General features: G+C 30.0%; 1 protein-coding gene across 1 annotated transcript; it reads left to right on the forward strand.

Annotated features, from left to right (window-relative positions):
* Positions 1-11,613: 11,613 nt before the first annotated feature.
* Positions 11,614-13,013, forward strand: LOC120091155 (MLP-like protein 43). Its single transcript, XM_039049043.2, has 2 exons — positions 11,614-11,888; positions 12,466-13,013. The coding sequence occupies exons 1-2, from the start codon at positions 11,702-11,704 to the stop codon at positions 12,774-12,776; spliced, it is 498 nt and encodes a 165-aa protein (XP_038904971.1). The 5' UTR covers positions 11,614-11,701; the 3' UTR covers positions 12,777-13,013.
* The last annotated feature ends 4,889 nt before the right edge of the window (positions 13,014-17,902 follow it).

The raw sequence follows: 17,902 nt of genomic DNA on the forward strand, positions 1-17,902 counted from the left end.
CCCCAATCTAAATAACACTATATAGGGCAAATCTTTTGAATTTAACATGGTAGCTGATAAAAATTTTTAATAAAAATTATTGTGAAGATTAAAAAATAAATCTAAAAATGATTAAAAATTAAAAATTAATATTTTGAAATGATAAATAGATAGTATTACAAATGATTTAATCTCTATAATCAAAATAAAAACACTCCATGTATTCATATAACCATTAAAAAGGGGACAAATCTCTTGAACAAGTTAATGTGAACATCGATATTTTCTTTTAAATCATGTGGAGATTAAACAATAAATCCAAAAATGATTTAAAAAACTAAAAAACAAGATTTTAAAATGAATGATAAATCGAAGGCGGATACAAATAACGTAATCTTTATAATTACAATAAAATTACTTCATATATCGATAAAACTATCAAATACATACTTATTTGAATAAAAATGTATGTACATTATTAAATATTAAATTAAAATATATGATATTTCTTTTAGACCTAGAGTAGATACCTTAAACAATTAAACTCTCTTCCTAAAGAAGGAAAATAAACATCGGAAGTGATGTTATTATTAACGGAATTATAAAAAAAATCCTAAATGTTAGGAGAGTTTCTAACCTTACTTAGATGAGTAAATAGCATATAATGGTTTGACCAGTTTAGTCTACATCAGCACACAACTGTCGTCTCTGAAAATCGAGAACAATTCGCTGCAAAACAGCCCAAATCAAGTGTGTTACCGTCTCTGACCGGCGGACCACGTGCAGACCCGTGCGTCTCTCTCGCTGACAACCTGCAGAATGAACCGCCGCTTCAGACCGGACCTTCCTAGACCGGACCGCACCTGTCGATCTCGCCGGACCGAAAACCCACGTCGCCTGCTGATCTGCAAACACCACGCAGCGCTCAGATCGGCGAACTCTGACCCGAGTTTGTCTTCCACGGAAAGCCGGCCGCACATCTCCCTTGCTACACAGACGGACGGCTACTGCCCGAAAGTCTCAACCCCAGACGGCTGCTGCTCCCTCAGACCGGCGGCTACAACTTCGGTTTTTCTTCTTCAGACGACTTCGACGGACCCTCTCTCAGGCGGCTGTTCCTCACGTTTTTGGTTAAGGCGGCTGCTCCTTTTTTCTTCAGCAAAACAAGACAAAACGAAATTGGCCCCGGAGAAAATGGAATAATTACAAAATTGCCATTCCCTATAATTACCAGAATGCCATTGGGCTTTTAAATTCAGCAAAAAAACCCACTTAAATACTTGTTATTTTCTACAAATCTCCCTCATAACAAGAATATTTAAGTGCATTCTCTAATCTTTCTATCATCCAGATTTAATATTTAGTCTATCTAATAGGTACTTAAACTTATGGACTAGAAGAACATTGGTTAACATATCTGACAAATTCTCAAATGTATGAACCTTAACCAGTTCAACATCTTTTACCTTAACCAGTTCAACATCTTTTTGGGCCAGATAAAATGAAATTTGACATCGATATGCTTAGACCGTTCGTGATGAGATGGATTCTTCGCAAGATGAATAGCACTCTGGCTATCACAACGGACGATAGGAATGAACTCATGCGACAACAACTCACAAACTATCATTTTCAACCACACTGCCTTTTTCACAGCTTCACCTACTGAAATATACTCTTGACTCAGTAGTAGACAAAGCAAAAAATGACTGTAGAGTAACCTTTCAACTGACCACATTACCAAACAAACGAAAAATGTGACCTGATAGAGACATTATCAAGGTTTGCAGCGTAATCTACATCTGTGAAGCCTTCCAACAATGCTGATTTATCATAATCCCTGCTAAAATATACTGGCACTACCTTCCAAATATCGAAGCACCCATTTAACTGCATTCAAATGCTCCTTCCCAAGATTTGACATAAACCTACCTATCATACTCATAGCATATCCCAAGTCAGGCCTAGTACAAATCATCAAATACATAATACTTCCAACAGTATTACAATAGGGAATATTAGCCATCTCTAACGAAGAAAGCCTAAAATGATATGTTAAGGGTGTCGAAACTGCCTTATAACCAGACATATTATACTTCTCAAGCAGTTTATGTACATAACTCTCCTGCGAAATGGTTAACAAACCTTTCTCCCTATCTCTTTTCACATCTATGCCTAGGATCTTTTCAGTTCACCTAAATCTTTCATCTCAAATTCACTTCTCAACCGTTTCTTGAGATCACACATTTCAGAATAATCCTTAGACACCAGAATCATATCATCTACATACAGAATAGATAAGTATATGTACCTTTTTTAGATAGTTTCCAGTACACGCAGGCATCATATGAGCTCCTGTGAAACTTCTGCTTCAGAATAAAGGTGTCAAACTTGATATACCATTATCTCGGTGATTGCTTCAGTCCATAGATGGACCTGTGAAGACGACAAACCATGTCTTCCTTTCCTTTCACCTCATAGCCCTTAGGTTGAGCCATGTAGATCACTTCTTCCAATTCACCATGAAGGAAAGCTGTGATGACATCCATCTGTTCAACAAACATATCAAAGTGAACAGTAATAGATAAAATTAATCGAATGGACGAATTCCTCATCAACGGAGAGAAAATATCATGAAAGTCAACTCCCTCCTGTAGCCCTTGGCTACCAGTCTAGCCTTATACCTAGGCTTGTTGTCACCTCATGTACTTGGCTTGATTTTATAAATCCACTTTGACTGAATGAGTTTTTGATTAGGAGACTTTGGAACCAATGACCATGTCTGATTCTTCTGCAACGAGAACAATTCTGCTTCCATAGTATCCTTCCATTGTTCCTTTGAATCAGATATAATAGCCTCCTCAAAAGTAAGATGCTCTGCTTCAATACTGTCAACTACACAAGTAAAAGCATAAGCAACTAAATTAGCATAACCATACCTCGTAGGAGCCTGCCTGTCACGTGTAAGCTGATAGTTCTGTAGGTCACTGCTACTTGAGCTTTCTTCACCAAAAGCTCCCTCATCAATCAAAGTCTTTTGGAGTTGAGGCTGTCTACCATCAGAACTAGATGACTGATCACTGGAATCACCTGAACTAACTGATGGTTGTGTTTTAGAATCAATTCTAACCTCTGCCTCAACCTGATCAACTGTCTGCTGTTTTTGCTGCTCTTTGATACGAAATGACATCTCTATTTCATTAAAGGTCACATCTCTGCTGATAATGCATTTACTTCTACCCTCTTTCAAGCATCAAAGTTTATATCCTTTAACACCCTGAGGATAGCCAATAAACATACATTTCAGTGCTAGCTCCCATTCCTTAACATGAGCATAAGCTGAACATCCAAACACTCTGAGATGATCCAAACTTGGAGCTTTTCTTGATCATATCTCCTGAGGAGTCTTTAGACCCAAAGCGGAAGAGATAACAGGCTATTTGGGCAACTTCCCCCAAAACTTCAAAGATAATGAAGCATTTGTCAAGAGACATCTTGAACGCTCCATAATTGTTCTATTGAACCTCTCAGCTAAATCATTCTACAGTGGAGTCTACGTAATAGAGAAATGCCTCGTAATTCCCTTAGATTTGCAAAATTTATCAAATTTGTGATTCACAAATTCTAAATCATTGTCTGTCCTCAAATACTGTCTGTCTGGTTCTTAACCAGCTTTTTCCATTCAAGAAATTTCCCAAAAGCTTTATCCTTCCGTTTCAGTGGATACATCCATACCTTTCTTGAAAAATCATCAATGATTGACATAAAGTATCTCGAACCTCCCATAGAAGGTACCTTTGTAGAACCCCACAAATCTGAATGAACATAATCCAAAATTCCTTTGGTAGAGTGCTTCCCTTTCCCAAACTTCACCCTGGTAGACTTTTCCATTATGCAATGTTCACAAAAAGGGAGTTCAATGTCTTTAACTCCTCCAAGAAAACCTTGTTGTGAAAGAGCTTGAAGACCTCTTTCACTCACATGAGTTAGTCTGTTATGCCATAATATAGACTTATCTGTTTCTCTCTCCAACACATAAAGACCATTCCTCAAGGTCTCCTTCAGCTTAACTAAAGAACCCTGGATAACCTTCAGAACTCCATTTTCAGATTTATAGGAATAACCTGTTCTATCTAATTCGCCCAAAGAAATTAGATTTCGTTTGAGTTCTGGAACATACCTTACATTTGTAAGAATTATGATCATACCATCATGTGTTGCAATTCGAACTGACCCAATTCTTTTTACATCACAAGCAACATTATCACCAAGCAAAACTGATCCCCCATCATTTTCTTGAAAGTCAATCAAGAAATCCTGATTAGGAGTCATGTGAAAGTGCACTCTGAATCCATGATCCAAGCATTCTGAATGTCCTTACTGGACACCATCAAAACCTCTGCTGAATCATACTAACATTTGCTGCACTAGAATCCCCTGCATGCTTGCTACTTGATGCTTCTTTGCTCTTATTCAAAGGGCAATTTTTTCTAAAGTGTCATTCTTTATGACACAGGAAACACTTTTTGGTTTTCCTCTTTGATTTTAACATGGATCTCGACTCTTTTCCTTTTCTGTTCTTTTTCTCACTTCTGCCTCTGGCCATGAGTAACTCTCCATCATTGCATTCCTTTTTAATCTCGAGATTTCTCGTTCTCAAGGCATCCAACACTATATCCATGGGGAATGAATCTCGTCCATATTTAATAGCTGCCTTAACTTCTCGATATGATTCAGGCAAAGAATTTAGAAGAATAATTGCTTGATTTTCATCCGACATCTTCTCATCGACGTTATTGAGATCAATCATAATCCTTTGGAATTCATTTGGGTACTCTTCTAAGCCTTTACTTGAGTCCATCTTATATCCAAAGAATTTCTCCTTTAGATATGATTTATTTGGCAAGGACTTAGTCAAATAAAGACTTTCTAATTTCTTCCACAACTCCGCGCTGTAGTAGTGACCTCATCTACTAGCCTAAGCACCCCATCTGATAGATACAAAATTATCGTGAAATAGGCCATTTCATCCATATCTTTTTTCAGCTTCTGTAATTGTTGGTGGAAGGTCATTTTCATCTAATATTTTGGTTACCTTTTGTTGTACCAAAATAGCCCTAATCTTTTTCCTCCATAATCCGAAGTCACCTTTCCCATCAAATTTAACAACTTCGAACTGTGTAGACATCGAAGCCATATGTCAAATTAATTCCAACAAAATATCCTGAACAAAGAATATACCAGCACATACTACCACACACCCTCCTTGGATCAACTGGAGCTCTGATACCACTTATGAGAGTTTCTGAACCTAACTTAGATGATCAAATAGAACGCAAACAATTAGCAGAAATAAATCGAAAGTAGTAAAGAACACCAAGATATATAGTGGTTCGACCAGTTTGGTCTAAATCCACTTTGAGAACCAGCTTGAATTAGTTTTATTAATGAGCAATAAAGAAATTTACAAATTACAGATAATCAACGAAATCACCAATATGTAATTTCAATATCCACTGATACCGAGAGATCCGCACACAATGTCGCCTCTGAAAACCGAGAACAACCCACTGCAAAATAGCCCAAATCAAGTGTGCTATTGCCTTTGACCGGCGAACCACGCGCAGACCCGCGCGTCTCTCTTGCTGACAGCCTGCCGAATGAACCGCCTCCTCAGACCGGACTGCACTTGTCGATCTCGCCGGACTGAAAACCCACGCCGCCTGCTGATCTGCAACACCACGCAACTGCTCAGATCGGCAAACTCTGATCCGAGTTCGTCTTCCATGGAAAGCCGGTCGCACGTCTCCCTTGCTACATAGATAGATGGCTACTGCTGGAAAGTCTCAACCCTAGACAGCTGCTGCTTCCTCAGACCGGCGGCTACAGCTTCGGTTTTTCTTCTTCAGACGGCTTCAACGGACCTTTTCTCAGGCGACTGTTCCTCACGTTTTTGGTTCACCGATCAGAGGCGATAGCACACTTGATTTGAGCTGTTTTGCAGCATATTGTTCTCGGTTTTCAGAGGCGACGTTTTGTGCGGATCTCTCGGTATAGTGGATATTGAAATTACAAATTGGTGATTTCGTTGATTATCTGTAATTTGTAAATTTCTTTTTTGCTCATTAATAAAATTAATTCAAGCTGGTTCTCAAAATGGATGTAGACCAAACCGATCGACCGCTATATATCTTGGTGTTCTTTACTATTTTCGATTTATTTCTGCTGATTGTTTGCGTTCTGTTTGGCCATCTATTTTAAGTTCAGAAACTCTCGCAAAAATAGCTAAAGAAATGGAAGCAAAAAAAATTGGGAAGAGTTAGTTAACAAAGCTTTTAATAATAATAAAAAAAAGAAGATACCTGATGAAAAATGGAAGATTTAATTTAGAAAAGTTTAGATTTCAAATCATAATTTAATTTTATTTTCAATCAAATTATATTAACTTAATGACAACATATGTATAGGTAGATTTTTTTTTTTTTTGGAAAACATGTGTATTGATAGATTATTAGATATAAAATGTGTGTGTTTTTTAATTTATTTTTTTTTCTTATTTTTCCTTCTTTTAATGTGAATTTGAGATTTTGATATAAAATATGTTTTTTAATTTTATTTCTCGTTTAATGTGAATTTGAGATCTTAGAGATAAAATGTGATTTTTTTTTAAAACAACCTTCTTTTAACGTGAATGTAAAAAAATAGGATTTTTTTTATTTAATTAATTTAATGTGAAATTACAACATATAAACTTATGATAATCAACTATAAAGACCAAAAGAGGAAATCAAAAGTTTCTCTCCTATAGCCCCTTTTGAGAAATGTGAAGTTACAACATATAACCTTATGATAATCAACAAAAACTAAAAGACACAAAAGGAAAAATCAAAAGTTCCTCCCTCATAATCCATTTTAGATAGTTTAGATAGATTAGTAGGTTGTTAAGATGAACATAGTTTAGCCGATATGAAATTTGTATATTCGACCAAAAGGTCAACAATTTTAATCTCACACCCAATATTTTATTTAACTGAAAAAAGTAAGAATAATATAATCAGTAGATTTATTTAAGGTTAAAATACACCATTTTGGTCTCTGTACTTTAAAGTTTTTTTAATTCTAGTAATTGTACTTTCAAATGTCCAATTTAGTCAATATACTTCAGAAGAACCTTAAATTTAGTCCATATTACTTGTTTATTGTTTTTTTTTAAATTTTTTTTGTTATCTATTAACATTTTCACTCCAAATTTGGAAAAAACATTCCTATATTATATTTTCTTGCATGAAAATTATTATTCTTATTTAGTCAATTCAGATAAAATTTAAATTTGAGAGACTAAATTTACAATTTATTAAAAATACAATGACTAGAATTTGACATTTCAAAATATATGGACTAAAATTGAACAAACATTAAAATACAAGGACTAAAAATGATATTTTAAACTCTATTTAAAAGAAAATATAAATAAGCATGCATAATTGTGTAAAAAAAAAGCCATTTTTTTGAGTCGACAAAAAAATTCATTTTGAAAATTATGATGGCTAGTACATAATTCATCCAACAAGGAAATAATTTTGAAATTATGATGGTTAAGTACATAATTCATCCAAAAATGTTAATAATTTATATTATGTTACAAGACCATTATATTTTTCAAAACTAGATTCTATATATGCATTAAAGAATTTGATTTAAATAATTCAAAGATTTTTTTGTTATAAATTAAAGTAGCAAAATTGATAATGGGGTAATTATTCTCACCTTATAGAGTGATTGGTAGGAGTTTATGTAAAACAAAATAAATAAATAATAACAGGCATAATTTTGTTTAACAAGTCTACTTTGAAATTAAAATTATAGAATTCAAATTATTCGCTTCAAAACGGAAAAAGTGAGCAATAATTCAACGGTTATTAGATGTATTATCCCTTTAAAATTGATGGTTCAAATTCGATCACATAAAAAAAAAAAAAATAGCTCCAAAATTTCAAACACAACAAAAATCTTATTTTGTTTATACTTTATGAGTTTATAAATATATTTGAAGTAAAAAATTCTTAAAAAAAATTTCAAGCAAAAATACCAAATACAAGTTTTGTTATGTTCGTAATATATACTCACATATATATTAATTAAACCTTTTTTCAAAAGTTAAAATGAGCATAGTTTAACGGTTATCAAGTATGTACAATAATTTCGAGGTTAAAGATTCGGTCCTCAACCTTTCAAATGGTAAATAAATAAAAAAAGTCCCTTTTTCATAGACATTTTTTTTTCTTTTAAATTCATGTGTTTCTTCCTAGTTTTTATCTAAGCTTTTCCCTTTTTAAAAAATATATTTGAACTTTATATCAGATTTTTAAATAATAATAGTAAATTAAAAATTTAAATAAGATTTTGTTTTTTAGTCTTCAAAATATTTGCTTGATTTTAGTGAAAATAATGTTATTGGCTAAAAACTTATGTTTATACCATTTTTCAAAATTAGATTCTATATATGAATTTAAGAAAATGAATTTTTCTTTAAATAATTGAAGGAAATTTTGTTATAAACTAGCAAAATCCTTCAACTTAATATTCTAAAAACCTCAAAGAGAAAATTTTGGTGGATGTGGGAAATAGAATAATGTTTGAATAGCATTCTTGCATATATATTGTGTGGAAACTATACATTATTAAAGACATGTTTGATAATGATTTCATTTTTAATACCTATTTTAAGTTATGGTTGGTAATGATTTTTTCCTTTTTTTAAAATATATATTTATTATCTCAATTATATTATTACAGTTGTCAATTTTTTTTTTTCAAAAAAGAAGTGTTTGTATTCCTAATCAAATTTCAAAAACAAAAATAAGTTTTTTAAAAAATTATGTTTTTTGTATTTTATTTTTTAAATATCGGTAAAAAAATTGATAGCAAAATAAGACATTTATAGATAAAAATAGTGTTTTAAGTTTATTATTATTTTTTAGAAAAATAAATTATTACCAAATCGGTCTTACTTATAATATTTTTTGTTTCGAGAAGGGAACTTTCACTTCAATATTCAAAACTCAGCGAGAACAAAATATTTAAGTGGATTTTATTGATTTTTTTGGAAAAATTAAAAGTTTAATGGCATTATCGTAATTATTGAACATGACAAACTTGTAAATTCCCTTTTCTTCTCCATTTAGGGCAGCAAATTCGGGGGTCTCTTTTTGCTGAAGAAAAACAATAGCCGTGAGTGAGCAAGCCGCCTGTGAGGAAAAAAAACAGTAGCCGCCGGTCAGGGGAGCAAAGTCGGCGGTTTCGGTCTTGGAAGCTTACGGAGCAGCAGTGCTGGGTATCGTCCGTCCGCGGCGTCGAGCGTGAGTGTCCGCGCTGGTTCGATCCGGTCTGAGCAGAATTTTTGGTTCCCGGTGGGTTCGGTTTGGGTTTGCTGCAGATTTGATTTTGGTAGTTCGCCGGTCAGGGGTGGTAGCATACTGTGTTTTCAGCTGTTTTGCAGTGGGTTGTTCTCAGTTTTTAGGGGTGACGTGTGTGGATCTCTCTAATGGATAATTTAAATTGATGATTTCGTTGATTATCTGTGATTTGTAAAATTCATTTATTGTACATTAATAAACCAAACTGGTTGAACCACTATATATCTTGCGATTTACTTATTTCTGGTAATAATTTCATTTTGCATTTTTGGAACTCATGTTTGCTTCCTTCTAATTTTTCAATTATGATCTTTACATTTTTAAAGAAATACTTGAATTCCTAATCAAATTCTACAAAGAAAATAATATTTTTTCAAAACTAGACCTACTTTTGAAAACCTTAGTGAATAACATAAACATAAAAATTTATGGATGGAAATAGTGTATGTTTATAAGTTTATTTTTTTAAAACCAAAAATCAAAAAACAAAAATTAAAAACCAAATTATTATAAAATATACCTTAATTTATGACTTTGTCCACCGATGTTCAAAATCAAAAAGCTAATTTTATACATTTATGAAATTTTTTTGAAACGATAATATACTTAGTATGAAACATGCAATCAACTCAGAAATTAAAGGTTCAAATCTCGAAGAAAAAATCAAATTCAAATCTCAAGTCATCTCTCCAAATAAATAATAAAAGAGAATTCTGTATTAAGAAAGAAAATATAAATTTTGAATAATATAAAATCTCTTTTTAATACAAAATAATATATAATCTACTGTATTATAACCTTATATCTTTAATTAAGTCTTAAAGTAGTTATTTTAGTTATTGCATCGTATCATTTGTACCTAGGTAATCAAATTAGTATTCTAACACAATAATACAAGCATTTGGGAAAAATAAATTAAGAATAAGATTAAATTATACAAAATACCCTAGAATTTTTTTGATATGTTTTGATATTTCAACTCTGAAAAGTTTCATTTTCTTATTAGTTTTAATTATTTTAATTTTTTTGTAAATAAATTGAATTACAAGAAAGAAAAGGACCACAACTTGAGATCAAATAACAAACAAACTACAATCACAAAAATCATGAGAATAAGACAAAAGAAACAACGAACCAAACTTACAAGACCCTAAACTAAAACAAGTACTCAAGGAAATAGGTTTCCAAAAGAAGAGCCTACATCGAATCCCTTCAATGGAAGTCTTAGGCCACTTAGAACAACAAAAAAACCCGTAAGACTGAATGACTTGACAAATCACATAGTGGAGTTGCAAACTAGTATCATGAACTCAAAGATTACACTTACACCAAAGATGATAGATAACAATACACACCAAACAACTCACTAGATCTTTCGATGCAGGTGATGTCTTGCACTAAATTCAATCAAGTTTTATGCCTCACTGAGATATCTTATGGGAGTAGCTACCTCACGAGAGCACATACACAAACAATCAAGTCATGTTCATTTAGTTCTTGAATTTCACAATTGTCCAAAATAAACAACCTTACAATAATGAACAAAAATTGCATATGACAACTAATATATAAAAATTGAAATACATACATAATATCATTTACAATATCATTCATATAAATTGACATAAGTGTCACTTGACATGTAAAAATTGGTTTTGTGAATCATGTTATATATGATGTCAATGATATCATTTGAGTTAAAGTGAATGGTAACAATGTCGATCTTAATCTCCTATATATATAGTTGAAATTGAGTTGTAAACAATGCCATGTATGATTTTTAACTTTTACCATCAACTACCATGCTAATTTATTTCCTTCATTTTTCTAATATAAAGTTACTTTTTGAAATAATTCTAAAGTTAAAACGTTAAAAATAAGTCTTTTCAAAGTTTAGGATTATAATATTGAATCTTACTTTGAAGCTCAGGAAGGGATATTTAAAATAATTTAATCTATTATCACTAATATGAGTATGATTCAACTAACATAAAATATGTAATTAATTTCAACTAAGAGATAAAAAAAAAATCTAATAATTATATAACTCTAATTAATTAGAACAGGATAATATTATTATTCTATGTTCTCAAACAGAAGGGTAAAAACTTTAAAAAGGGAGGATAAAAGTGTAAAATCTAATACCCAATAATGGGATCCACTATTACATAATGTGTGTGAGGGCAAACCCTGTCTTTAAATTAAAGTGCAAAGTTAGATGCTTGGTAGTGCATTGTCTCTCTTTAATCTTTCTTTAGTTTACAATTTGAGCAACTTGGGAAGTTTTTGCAAATAGTTCAAACTCCATGGGTCTCTATAGAAAGTTGGAGACTGATGTAGATATTGAAGCTCCAGCTTGGAAGTTTCATGAAATAATTCATAAAAACCCTCACCATATGTCCAATATTGCTTCAGATAAAATACAGAGTTGTGAATTACATGAAGGCGAATGGGGCAAAGTTGGCTCTATTCTTTATTGGAATTACGTTCATGGTTTGTTTATTTACATTATTATTTCATCTCTTGTCTTGTCCTTCAAAAGTTTGGTTATTGAACTTTGAAGTTTGTGTGTATATTTAATTTGGTCGATTTATAGACTTTAAAAAATGTCTAATAAATTTTTTAACTTTTCTTTTTTATGTACATTAGATCTCTTAATATTTAAAATGTTTGATATGTTTCTAAACTTTCAAATTTATATACAAGTCTCGATATATTTGATTTAAAGAAAAAATATTTTGATCTATCTTAAATACAAAAAGGAATTTTATTTATACTTTTAAGGTGACTCCGTTTGATAACCAAATTGTTTTTATTTTTAGTTTTTGAAATTAATGCTTGTTTTTTTTTTTAATTATTTTTTTACCACGGTTAATTTTCATCATTCCTAACAAAACTCTTGATTTCTTAGCTAAATTTAAAAAAAAAAGAAAACTTTTAATTTTTTAATTTATTATTATTATTATTATTATTTATTTTCAAAACTTGATTTGTTTTTTTAAAATACTTCTAAAAAGTAGATAACAAAACAAAGAAATCCAGAGCTTAAAGTGTTTATAAACTTGTATAGATGGGAAGGCTTGTGTGGCAAAAGACGTAATAGAAGCGGTTGATGAAGAGAACAATTCAATCACATGGAAAATGATAGAAGGGGACCTTTTAGAGCTTTACAAGAGTTTTAGAATTACAATCCAATGTACTCCAAAGGACAAAGGAAGTGTAATTCACTATACTTTGGAATATGAAAAGCCTCATGAAGATATTCAAGATTCACATGGTTTGCTTGAGCTTTGTGCTAGTATGTCCAAAGACATTGATGCTCACCTAATGGGAAAGACCAATGAAGGCTCATCTATAGAGGTTGGAGCTCCTAAGGCATGAAACATAAAGTCTCTCTCTTTCTCTCCACCCATTGGCTAGGGTTGGTGAGATAATTAATTACTATATTATGGAATAATACTACTTATATTGTTGCAAATTATTATTAATTTAAATAATTATGTTGTGTTCTATGCCATCATTAGTGGAGGAATTGTCTTGTGAAATATTTTAATCTAAATCTCCATGTATGTGTGTATATATGGTTCTAAATAAAATGGGAATAAAGTTTGTAAGAAATGTGTCTTGGTACAATAATTAATTAATTAATGTTAAGTAGCCTTTAGACCATGTTTATGGATGATGACTAACTCTTCTTTACAATCTTATTTTGAGTATTTGAGAATATTTTGAATTTATACTATTTTGATCGTTCAACGTTTAGAATGTTCATTTTTCTATGATCTCAAGATTTTTAAAGTTGTTTTATTATTATTTTTTTTTATGTTCAAACATTTAAATTTTCTATTTAGTTGTTTTTAACTTTTAAAAATAACAATTTTAGTTGTCCTTATTTTTATTTTTATGAATAATAATAATATAACTTCAAATTCTTGTGTTTACTAATATGTTAATATATGAACACGATTTTAAGGCAAGTAAATTGGAGACAAAGATTGAACAAAAAGGATTTATAGAATATTAACCTAGTAAAGGCCATAAAATCATTTTTGAAAGTCTAAAAAGACCCCTAAACAGAACAAATTTGTAAGTTTAAGAATGGAACATTTTGATAATTTAATAACAAAATGTAGAACAAATCTAAAAGTGAAATTTAAACTTAAAATAAATTAATAATGTTTGGGGAAAATTTTAGAGAGTGGCAAATTTAATTTCTTTTTATCATGTAAGATCAATTTTTTTAAAAATTTCAATAATAAAAGATGATTAGAGGAATTCTGAAAATAGATTTAAGAAACACCTAAATTCTTTTGTTTTTAATGAGGTTTAGACGACATTTCATCTAATAGTTCTTGTTTTGTTAGAAAGGGCTATACACATTTTTTTTTCTTGACAATACGTGGATGGAGATTAAATCTCTAACATTGAAGTTGATAGTATATACTTAATGTTAATTGAGCTATGTTCATTTTGAAAAAAAAAACATACATAAAAATATGTTTATAAGGTTTTAAATTTAAATCCATTATGATCTTGTAAATTTTAGGGTTTTTTTTTTTTTTTTTTCATATTTTCTTGCTGTCAATTTTTTCTTTAAAACATCTATTTTAATCTAAAAAAAGAACTCTTTTTTCTTAAAAAATAACTTCACTAAAATCAACTAATCACAAGAAAAATCCTAAAGAAGGATAGAGGACACCCATTAAGGTAACCAACTTCCAAATAGGCATTCTGCTCTACCTTTGCAGAAGGAAAAATTTGGGGAATAAAAATACCAAACAGTTTGCACCAGAGAACTAACAATAGAATTACAAGAGCGATTACAAAAACTAAAAGAGGTGACACAAAGATACTTGGCAAGTATTAAAGTGAAGTCCATCATATTCTTTGTCTCAGCCAGATCAACATTTCAGATCGTTAAGGGCCCAAATGATATCTGTCGAGTTAGACTCCACAATCAGAAGTTGATACGATTCCACTCTCATCTAGAGAAAGAGTAAGATTAACCAATCCAAACAGCCTCCCAACTTCCAAAGATTGATGGGTCACCCCTATCAAACCTCTTTAACCCCGCCAGATTGATCCCTAAAAGTCACCAACAACCCAATCTAACTTCATCCAAATTATTGCCCGCTGCACTAAGGGCACCTGCATTTTGAACTTTCAACAACCACTCGGAGGGCGAGACCATCTCTCTTGACTCACACTGTTCTCGAACTTTGTTGGGACCATGAATATGTTGGCCTCAACATAGTCAATAGGAAGATCGATGTTCGTCGTGTGTGTAAGATGGTAAAAAATTAACTTTTTGATCATTAGACTCTCAAAATATTTATTTTGATGTACATTCATGTAACATCTATTTTGGTTCTTGTTTTTCATTATTTTATCAATGCTAATCTGATACTTGTCCCAAACTTGCAGACATTTTTAAAAATCAAAGTAAAACGAAGGATCAGAATACTTTTTTTTTTCTTTTTAATTTTTATTTTATCAAAATATAAAATAAACTTGATAATTTAAAAAGAAACCTGAAATTAAGTTAAAAGGAAGAAGTTTAAAAAGTCACCCACATAACAGATGATATGCTTATTATTATTATTATTATTATTATGATTATTAAAAAAATGATAACATGACATTTGATTTTCTTATTTCACACTCGAAATCTTTAAATTAAACCTTCAAGTACCTTAAATAAAACCTTCATAAGTTGTAATATATATATAGTTGGAATTTCCAACGTGATACATTTTTGAAGAGTCCGATATTCTTATCAACGATTATTATAATATCGGGTAACCCCGTCATATTATTTAATCCCGCCCAGATATGTTTGTAAGTGAGAAAAATGTCTCTTCAACATAGCGGCATCTAAAAACCGTATAATTTCATTCAATTATCAAAAAGTTATCTTTAATTATAACAAGTTATTATTATAATGAATAATATAATAATAATTGTAATTATAGTTAGAAACTCAAAATTAGAAATTATATAGCGACACATTTTTTTATTATTTTGATTCTAGAATTTCTAATTCTAGAATTAGAATATATAAATTCTATTATTTTATTCTAGATTCTATTTTAATCCTTAGAATAGATTCAAATAATCTATCATGATTCTAATGAATCATGATAAGTTGTTTCCTTGAATTCAAAAATATTCCTATTTTCCATTATTCCTATATATATATTACTTTTCTTTTTAGAAAAACAAAATTGTTACAGGATTTATACATTGTTTAATTTAATAAAACGTAATCCAAGAAAAGTAATTATGCTATCTCATCTGCAAAGCTATGCTCGAATTGTCTAGGTAAAAAAAATAAAGGTAAAGTACTTTTTATTTTGGATTAGTGGCAAATATAGCAATTAAACTAAAAGTATTAATAGATATAATATAATGTAAAATGAAATTACAAATATGACAAAATTTAGATAATCTATTAGTGATAGACCATATTGTTAGTAAGAGTTTATCAGTGATAGACCATATGCTCTATCAGCGATAGAAATCCATCATTGATAGACTTTACTATATTTGTAATTTCTTTAAAATGCTGTCGTACACTTGGTTATTATCCCAAAAAATGTTATCAATTATAATTATCTTTTATTTTTCTTGGGTTTTTAAAGCTTCAAACTCTTCGTAATATTTGATTCTTGTACTATAAATCTAATACACGTTTAAGAGTGATTTTTAAATGGGTTAAAAATTGCTTTTGTCACGTTTAAAATCACTACGAGACATATTTTTAATCATTTAAAATGGACGAAAGTGATTTTAACAATTTGAGAATCACTCCCAAACATATATATATATATATATATATAAAATTTAAGTCTACCTCTCATCTTCTTCTTTAATAATTCAAGCAAAGACTTCACTTTCTTTTGTAGTAATAGCATAATTTGAAATATGGTTAGGTGATCTTATTGTGTTTGATAATGGTGGATTATACTGAGCATAATAGATAGACTATACTGAGAGTTTTTATTTAAAGCAGCATAACAGGATAAAAGGATGAAAGGACATAATTAACCATAATGGGAAATGATGATGATAATAATTTACACCTAATACCAAAATTATTATATCATATTAGGGCCATGGCACATTATGGTGTAATATGAATGCAGAAGAATTTGAAAAAAAAAATTGTATTTTATGTTTTTAATATTTTTAATATATGGAGAATAAAATATAACAATTCTGACGCTAAATATTTGCAGATATATAATATTAATGGAAAATAATTTACAAATATAACAATCTAGTTCTTATTATCTATCAATGATCTACCATATCGTTAATAGGAGTCATCAGTGATATCTATCACTAATAAGAGTTTATAAATGTATATGATAGATTTTACTATTTGTAATTATTTTAAAATGTTATCATGCACTTACCCATTTTACCCGTGGTAAAATATGAGTTAAATAGCATTGCAATTATCCGTTATAAAATATGTGTTAAATAGCATTATCTGAAATTGGGATGTAAACTTAATTTTTTTTTTATCCTAATTGGGTTTGATAATATATTTATTATATTTATATAGAATAAAAAATTGCAGTGACTAAAAAATATATAAATGAATCTCAACCATTATTAATTTTAGATATAGTATAACTATTATTTATCCTATAATAACATAATCTAAAACATAATTTGTTATACGTTAATGAGTTTAAACATTTATCAATTTTTTTTTTAAATTATTTTTATTATTTTTAATGATAATTCATTATTTTAAATAGAAGGTTATTACATATATCAATAAGATACACCTTTCTTTTTAGTAACTTAATCATAAGAGCTCCAAAGTAAAGCACCATTAGCTTAGAATATTTATATATCGAGTGACTTCCTAAACATCCTAAAAGGACCAAATGTTTGGTTTATAAAATATTGAATGTGGATTTAATTTCTAATTTGATTCCTAGATTTGAGACGCGAAACAAATAGTTATTAAATGGGTCTAATTTAAAAAATATATTGTTTAAATTTTATTTGATCCATAATTTAAATATCATGTATGCTTAATGGAAACAATTGTCTTTAATTTCCTTTCATTATATATAGGTGTGTGTGTGTTTGTGATTGAAAAGGGATGGTGTGATTATTCACTCATTATAGAGTGATCAGTAGGAGTTTAATTATTTAAAACAAAACAAATAAAAAATGTCATGCCTAATTTTGTCTAAAACATATTTAATTTTATTTGATTTGTGAATTAGAAAAAAAGAAAATATTATATGGGCAAATAGTTGTGTAATTTATGGTTCATTATGTTTTGGGGAAATGATTAAACTTTATTTCCTATAATTTTATGAAAAATGAAGATATTTCAAATCCACGTCGAACAATTATTATATGAAATGGCTATATTGGATTGATTTAATAATTTTTTTTGTATAGACACTTTAATCAGAGTTGAAAAGTCGTAAATGGACAAAAAGTGTTGTCTATAAATAAGCCCAAAAAGAGATGTTGTT

This window comes from Benincasa hispida, chromosome 1 (assembly GCF_027475165.1).
Source record: "Benincasa hispida cultivar pf3 chromosome 1, pf3_genome.v1.1, whole genome shotgun sequence".
Taxonomy (NCBI): Eukaryota; Viridiplantae; Streptophyta; class Magnoliopsida; order Cucurbitales; family Cucurbitaceae; genus Benincasa; species Benincasa hispida.

Coding starts and splice junctions, on each gene's coding strand:
- LOC120091155 (XM_039049043.2), top strand. CDS start 11,702: ATGGGTCTCTATAGAAAGTTGGAGACTGATGTAGATATTGAAGCTCCA. Junction 11,889..12,465: donor TTATTGGAATTACGTTCATG/GTTTGTTTATTT, acceptor AAACTTGTATAG/ATGGGAAGGCTTGTGTGGCA.